Below are 7,530 nucleotides of genomic sequence, written 5' to 3'. Positions count from 1 at the left end.
ACTAAAGTGCAAAACAAAATAAAGCTTTACTTTTATATTTCCATTTCACTTTCTTTTAAAAAGGTGAACAACAACAAAATGAACGAATAAAGATATAGCTTTTGCAACCTAAGACTCATTTGAGTTTTAAATTTTCAAAGACCTGAGATTTGTTTGTGATTTTTTTTCCTCCTTATCTTTCCAGTTCTGCTTCTAGAATTTCTCCCCATGTATCTGCATCCATTGGGTACATGGTTTTTTCTGGTAGGCTAATGGGAGAACAAATGTTGCTGTATCTGCCACTTAGCCATTCGTGTTTCACTTTACTCTTCTGGTAATTCCTCAGCAGTATTACCTGAAAGAGGTAAATCACCGTTAAAAAAGACTGTAGTTGGTGGTTGGTTAGTGAATGTGTTTAAAGCAAGAGAAACAGATTGACAGGGCTGAAAAAAAGAGTAAGTATTTACATTGATATACACATATTTTAATAAATGTATGTGTCTGTGTACGTGTGTGTATGTATATGTGTATTTATACAGAGTGCGCCATACAGTTTACTGGGGGTTTGGGATATGGTGAAGTGAAAAGAAGGAGCTAATTCCCTTCTGGTTAATAGAGGAAAATTCCCGAATTTAGAATTTAAGAAATGCAAAAGGATAAATGAAAGATAGTGTGGAAACAGTGTGGTTAGCAGGAAAAGGCTAATAACTTTAACTCATTTCCAAAAGTCAACACAGTTTATGTTATTCTGCATATGCAATTCTGTCTCCTCCAAGCATAAGTTACAACTGACTCAAACCTGCTATCCTAACACTGTCAACCACACCGCAGATCGCAAAGATTAAACTTACCCTCCAGGAATAACCACTTTCTAGATCATCATCTATTTCTCTTCGGCACACAGCTCTTACAGTCATGCAGTGAGGTTTCCATAAAGAGTCACTGTTTCTTATTGCGTAATTCCAGCTCCTGCATGTCAATGAAGCCCTGCACAAACTCCGAATGTCCAGCTGACTGAAAATTTTAAAAGTGAGTTCTTGAGGCAGCAGTTCAACAAAGTTGTTTTCACTCTCATTTTTTTCCTTCTCAGCATCCACAGAGTTCGCTTCTGTGTGAGAAACTCTTGGATTACTGTTTCTCTTGGAGTTTTTATGCATAGCTTAATGTTTTAGTAAACTATCCTCATATGTAACCTAAAAGGCAAGATTTAAACATGCTCAGTCTCCAAATAGGAGTAGAAATCCTACTTTGAGTCAGATGCTTTTTGGGTATAATTTAAGAACTCTTTCTTGACTTTTGGTTCTCAGTCTGTAAAATGGACCAATGCTGCCCCTTTCCTGAAAGTTCTTGCAAGGATTAACAGGGATAGTGTGTAAAACATCTAGTCTTGCTACATCTGAATTGCACATGGGAGGTACCTCAACATATTAGCTTCACTCTCACCCAGGCTGGAGTGCAGCTGTGTCATCATAGCTCACTGCAGCCTCAAACTCCAGCCTCAAGTGATTCTCTCGACTCAGCATCCCCCCATTTTTTTTAAACAAACAAACAGAAAACCAAAAACTGTTTTTTGGAGAAATGGTTTTTGCTATGTTGCCCAGGCTGGTCTCGAACTCTTGTCCTCAACCAATCCTTCTGCCTCAGCCTCCCAGAGTGCTAGGATGACAGGTAGGAGCCACCACACCCGGTACTTTCATACCTTTGAAAATATGTATGAGTCAATCCTATTAAACTCCTGAATACTTGTTGTATATAGGAACTGATGCCTCATCATTAATTTGTAATTTGTGACTTAATCATTAACTAGATGGACTTCTAGTTGTATAAGAATTTTATCTACTTGTATCTAATGGGTAGGTAGGTGCTTACATTTGACACAAATACTATCTGAAATGGACAAGAAGATGAGATCTGGACTATGAAACAAAGTCTTAAATATTCAACTCAGTCATAAGAGTGGTGTTTTAAGAAATGGCCCCTTGAAGCTATCCTATATGCATAGTTAATTATGAGCTAAGGATAACAGTCACTGAAGACATCAAGCAACAGTGAGTGAAAACTGTAAACAATGCTGAGAACTCAGCTAGGTATAGTATGTAACTATTTGAAGCCCAGATATAAAGTCAGTTTCAGCTAATTTACCTAAGGTGAATGGTGTAGGCTTCCCAAATCAGTTGAAAGCATGACTGGGTAGATCACCACCCTTGAGTTACTTTTGTATATAAAGACAGCTTGTATTCACTTAAAATCAGTTTATTCCATTTTGCACTTCCTTTTATAATGGGGGTTGGATGTGCAAGAGGAGGGGTTTGAGATACAGCTAAATACTTCTTTTAACTCAGCTGAACACAAATCTCTTTTCTAGATGAGCTACTCAGCTATGTTTCTGGACTTGACAAGACCACGGTGGTTCCCATTCATGATCCAGATTAGCTGTGGTGGCTGGAACTGTAGTCTGTGTTCAACAGAGGTCGTCTTCTTGAGGGTTTGGGGAAGTAAGAAAGCAAACTGGTAAAAACGAGTGAGTCAAGAGCAAGTTTTTGCCATGCACCTTGGCCCCTTCCACCACCAATACAAACCAAAGCCAAACCACAAGGTTCTTGAAAAGAATCTCACATTAGGAAAACGTTACAGTGTATTTAAACGTTACTGTGTGTTTATCCACTTCTCCCAGGATCTTACTGGGAGAATAAAATGCCTCCCCTTGTGGAATTCCTGCAACGGGAATGAAGGTTTTTGAATTTCACAGCAGGGTATGCCTTCGCGAGGTTCTAAAATCCCACTAGGAATCTTTCTTCTACGTCCAGGTTCGCCTGGATGCCTGGAAACGACCCCTCTTCTGCCCTTTCTCCTTTATGAACCGAGTTTTGCTGAATTCTCTCTCAAGTGAGGTAAAAGCTCGTCTCCCTTTCAACTATCACTTGGAGGGATAGATTGGCGGCAGCGCAGAAGGAGGGGCGGGGAGCCCCACTCCGCCCACATCCCGCGTGTCGGGGCTAATCACCCCACGTCCCATCTGAGCCACCCTCCTTGTGTCCCGCGCGGGTTGCAGCTGCTGGAACCCAAGAACACGGAGCACTGACAACTGACAACAACAACCGTCAGCGCTGTCACTGCGGCTCCAGGCCGCGGAGGGAAGGCTGAGCTTGCGTCAGGGCCGCGTCCCCGGGAGCGTAGACACCTAAGCCAACCGGAATGGAAGATCCTCCTACCTACTGGGCCGCGGTGGCTTCTCCTCCCGCGATTTAAATCCTCCGGAATTCGAATCTTTCCCCATAGCTCTTCTCTTCCCGCCCACCTGAGCCTCACCCTGCTGGCTCGGAACTCGCGCAGGCGCTGAGAGGGGCGCGCAGTGCCTTTAGGGATTGGTAGTTTTTTCCAGGGCGTCTGAGCTCGGGAAAGGAAGTGAAGAAAGGCGCCAGGACTACAAGGCCCGGCGTCCTCCAAGATGGGAGGGAGGTGAAAAGGGTGGTGGGGAATAAGCCGGGGTTTTTAAACAATAATTTTGAGGCGGCGTGACTGGGGAATCCCCGAATGCGTCATCAGTAGGCGTGGAGGTACGGGACTGCGCTGGGGCCGGGCTCTGACAGGACCGCGCAGGCGTGTGGAGCCTTTGCGGCCCTCTCCAGGTCAAGTGCTGGGCTTGCCCCGCGGAAACAGCGGAGGGGCCAGTCTCCTGGCGAAGGGGCCTAATCCTTGCCCGCCGTGTCCTGGGGCTTCGAGCTGCAGCCGCGGGACGGCGGTCCCCGGGTGGCCCTGGCGCCCGGGGAGACTGTGATCGGCCGCGGGCCGCTGCTGGGAGTAAGTGTGGGCGGGGGCTCGGCGGACCCCGAGAGCCGTGGAGGTCCGCTTCGGCTCCTGAAGACCGGCCCTAGTCCTAGTCCTATTCCCCACCGCGCTGGTCCGCCGGTCTGGATTTTATAAGTTTGGGGCCGCAGGTTTTTCAGTTACCTTTAAGCAATTCACAAGCATTTCTTTATGTTGCTTTAAAAACACTGACTGTATTACCATTATTATCTTATCCAGGGGTTGGCAAACTAGAGTCTGGGGGCCAAATCCAGCCTATGTTTGTATGGCCCCGTGAACTAAGAATGATTCTTAAATTCTAAAATGTAAAATGTAAACAAAAAACCCACCAATTTTTCCGAGAGAATATTACTGCAAGGGTTGAGGGTATTGTGGCTTGTCCTGTAAAGCCTACAGTATTTACGGTAGTCTCTGGCCCTTTACAGAAAAGTTTGCCAAATCGTGATATTATGCCTTCTAGGCTAATTTCTTTTAAGCTTTGGTCTCCTTTGCAGAGCTGTGTGGACCTTATTTATTTATTTGTATTATTTATTATTTCCAGTAAAATGAGTAGCTAATCCTTAATAAGGAATGTGTATAGCGTTCCAGTCATTGGTCTAAGGAGACATTACCTATACCACCATCTTTAACTGTCAGGTATTTTTATTATCCTCATTGTTCAGATGAGAAAATTGAGCCATACATACGTTATTTAAAGTCCATGCATAAGCTTTTGGACACATAATGCCACAAAACTAAATATTCTCTACCTTCTTTGGGAGGTTTAGGAATGAGAACATTTGCATATTGCATTCCAGAATTCTATAGAGCTCTTCTTAAGTACATCTAGTTTTTTATTTTTTTCTTTAACATTCAACATTTCTTGTTTAGTGCTCACTGTGTAGAACATTTTGCAGATTCTAGCACTGTGGGGCATACAAAGATGAATGGAACATGGGTCCCTGCCCTCTAGGAGTTTTCTCTTGGGACTGGGGAGACACCTGTGTCAGTGAGCTAACACCAAGGAGTAAGGAGTGTTTACTGTTATCCTGGTTAACTTCCAGAGTCTAAATGGAACCATTGGTACTTGCCTTAGGTCCCTTCTGGGAGCAGGGAAAGGAGTGGTAGTTTAAGGTTGTGTTATGGAAATTGGTCCTAAAGGGGTGTGTGTGTGTGTGGTGTGTGTTGTGTACATACACGTGTGCATGTAGTACGGTTATTGAGAAAGTAGATATTCAATTGCTGTTCTTTTTTTTAACTGGACAAGTGATTATTTAAATGTTTAACATCATTTCAATTTTTTTTTTCGTCATTTATTAGCCTATACAAACACTGGAAGGAACTGTCTGGAGGCTTTATTTTTCTGTTTTTCTTTTAAATTCGTAGGTTAGAAACTTAGAGTATGTGTTTCATCTAGTAATCATATGTCTGGTGACTAATGAGTTTTGACTTGCTTAAGAAATTGTCACCAGTAGAGTACCTGGGTCTGGTTAAAAGATGGATAAATTTTAGGGCTGTGTTTTATAAACTTGGCAACAGATTGCAGACCCTTTCATTATTTGTAGCTTGTTCTTTGTGTTGTCGACTTGCTAATGTGAGATGAGCCTATTTGGTATCTGTTTTTTAAAATGGTAGGGAGTGAAAGCTGGGCAATTATCTGGTTAAGATCTTGCTTTTCCTTTTAAAGTAACATTCAGGGATGAGATTCTATTGCCAAGGTTGGCAGGTATCAGAAGTGATTATGAATGACATCCTAAGTGAGTTAAAGGAAAAATTTGGAGAACAAACAAATCACCTTGTAGTTTCTTCGATTTTGGAGCTGACAGATGCACTCGATTCTTCTCTGCAGCGGTTAAAACACAATATAAGGGCTCCTGTTTCCAACAACAGAAATTCCAGTGAGACTTATTTTTGTATTGTGAGAGAGTGAAGACTGAGTTCTAAGTGGAAAACTCAGTAAGTTCATTGTAAATTGGTATACATTGGAAACGATTGATATAAATAAGGATGATTTTGAACTTTCTTAATTGGGCACATTTTTCTGAGACAAGCTTCACAAACCTTCATGGCCACACAAACATAAAAGTTTATAATCCCACTGTGTAAAATAGTCTTGGTAGTAAAACAGTTTGAGAATGAGAATATTTTTGTATTTTTTCGGTGGTAGGAAAACACAGAGAAACCTGTCACAAACAAAGGACAATGAAATTTAATCTTTCTTGTGCCCTTTGCTTTCACGTGAGTCATCAGAGAACCCCAGCTCTTTGTTTACTAGATTTTGATTCTGCTGCATGATTGGCATCAGTTAGATGGTTTTACAGCAGGATTTATCTTCAGAGAACTTAAGTTAAAACAGCCAATCCAAAAGATTACATATTGTGTGATTCTATTTATATAACATTATTGAAATTGCAGATTGCGAAATTTCAAAAATAGAGAACAGATTAGTGGTTGCCAAAGGTTAAAAAATTAGGCAGGAGGGCAGAAGGGAATGGATATGGCTATAAAATAGCAACATGAGGGATATTTGTGGTGATAGAAATATGCTTTGTCTGGACTGTGTCAGTATCAATATCTTAGGTTGATGTATTGTACTGTAGTTTTGTAAGATGTTACCATTGGGGGAAACTGGATAAATAGTACAAGAGATATTTCTATGTTATATCTTTCAACTACATGTGAATCTACCATTATCTTAAGAAATTTTATTTAAAAGGGTTTTATAGACCAACATGTCAAGCACTGTTAGGCCAAAGTATTTGCTTTATGATTTTAATTCAAGCTGTTACACTCTTAAATGAAATCTACTATTTTGATTTCAGATTTTCTTCTTTTGTTTTGACAGCAGGGATTATGAGACACATTTCCTTATGATCGATTTCCCTTCTAGGGATATCTAGTGAGACTTTCTCAATGTAGATGTAATTAAATTGGCTGCTTTGATTAAAAAGAGAAGAGTCCCCAGTTGGGGGAACAGGGAAGGTCGTAGGCTTCAGTATAGACTCTTCAGGTGGCATCAGTTCACCACTTCTAAGAATGTTGTAAATGTTCTACAAAGTTTACACAAAGTAACCATCCCCTGACCTGACAGCTCTATACTTGAACTGCTTATTGTAGAATCCTCCTGGCTGTCCTGGAATGCTGTTCCTACCTGCTCCAACATAGGTGTCTTCCCTGACACTTCTTTATTTCTAGATTTGCCCTTCCCTCATTTTATTATTTAGCCTACAACCAGTACCTAGCACATAGTAGGCCTTCAACACATGATTTCTTCTTCCTTCCATTTCTGCATCTCAGCCTCTCATTCACTCTACCCTCAAAAAGAGCCTATTTGTGACTTAGATATGAAAAAGGGTTATCATTCAGTTTTGAAGTGAATTTAAATATAGTAAAGATGCAGTCCTACCAACTGCTGAATGTTAAGGAGTAACATTCACAATGAATTAAGTTTTAACATTTTTCCTATTTTGTTGATTGATAATTCGCTAAATTCAGGAAATAGTTAATAAATAAATATTATGGTTGGATGGGAGGGAGTATAGGAGAAATAAAGATGAATGAGAAACAAGTCCTTGCTCTCAAGAAACTTACAGTTTTGTAGGTTTGAGAGACAAATAAACAAGTATTAATAACTAAACAAGGTTACAACCTCACACGGGGACTGGAGCCAGGCTGAGACTTGGAGTGAGCGAAATGGGAGGGAAGAAGAAGACAACATAGGGACAGTGATAAATGACAACAGTTCTGCCTCAGTGTTGGGAAGGC

At 41.2% G+C, this 7,530-nt stretch overlaps 2 protein-coding genes across 3 annotated transcripts in view; one reads left to right on the top strand and one right to left on the bottom strand.

Moving 5' to 3' along the window:
• Positions 1-16: 16 nt before the first annotated feature.
• FBXO48 (F-box protein 48) lies at positions 17-3,307 on the bottom strand. 2 transcript variants are annotated; one of them, XM_017853760.1, is made up of 3 exons: positions 3,192-3,307; positions 831-1,172; positions 17-334 (listed from the first exon to the last, which is right to left on the bottom strand). In XM_017853760.1, the coding sequence occupies exons 2-3, from the start codon at positions 1,134-1,136 to the stop codon at positions 173-175; spliced, it is 468 nt and encodes a 155-aa protein (XP_017709249.1). In that variant the 5' UTR covers positions 1,137-1,172; positions 3,192-3,307; the 3' UTR covers positions 17-172. The 2 variants fall into 2 exon arrangements, with proteins under 2 accessions (XP_017709249.1, XP_017709250.1); XM_017853761.1 differs by having other exon boundaries at positions 831-993.
• A 371-nt stretch (positions 3,308-3,678) lies between these two features.
• Positions 3,679-7,530, top strand: part of APLF (aprataxin and PNKP like factor) — a gene marked incomplete at its 5' end in the record, with an annotated part of 101,982 nt that continues 98,130 nt past the window's right edge. Inside the window, 1 exon segment of the mRNA XM_017853795.1 lies at positions 3,679-3,780. Within this exon segment, the coding sequence (XP_017709284.1) occupies positions 3,679-3,780 (102 nt within the window).

This window comes from Rhinopithecus bieti, unplaced genomic scaffold (genome assembly GCF_001698545.2).
Source record: "Rhinopithecus bieti isolate Rb0 unplaced genomic scaffold, ASM169854v2 scaffold_36315, whole genome shotgun sequence".
Lineage (NCBI taxonomy): Eukaryota > Metazoa > Chordata > Mammalia > Primates > Cercopithecidae > Rhinopithecus > Rhinopithecus bieti.
The sequence above is the reverse complement of the archived record's forward strand: the minus strand, read 5'-3'. Positions and strand labels throughout refer to the sequence as shown.

What these genes read in the sequence shown, in the direction of transcription:
- FBXO48 (XM_017853760.1), bottom strand. Translation starts at nt 1,136, where the DNA reads ATGCATAAAAACTCCAAGAGAAACAGTAATCCAAGAGTTTCTCACACA. An exon ending in AAAGTGGTTATTCCTGGAGG is followed by an intron (nt 335 to 830) that starts GTAAGTTTAATC and finishes TACCTCTTTCAG; the next exon opens with GTAATACTGCTGAGGAATTA.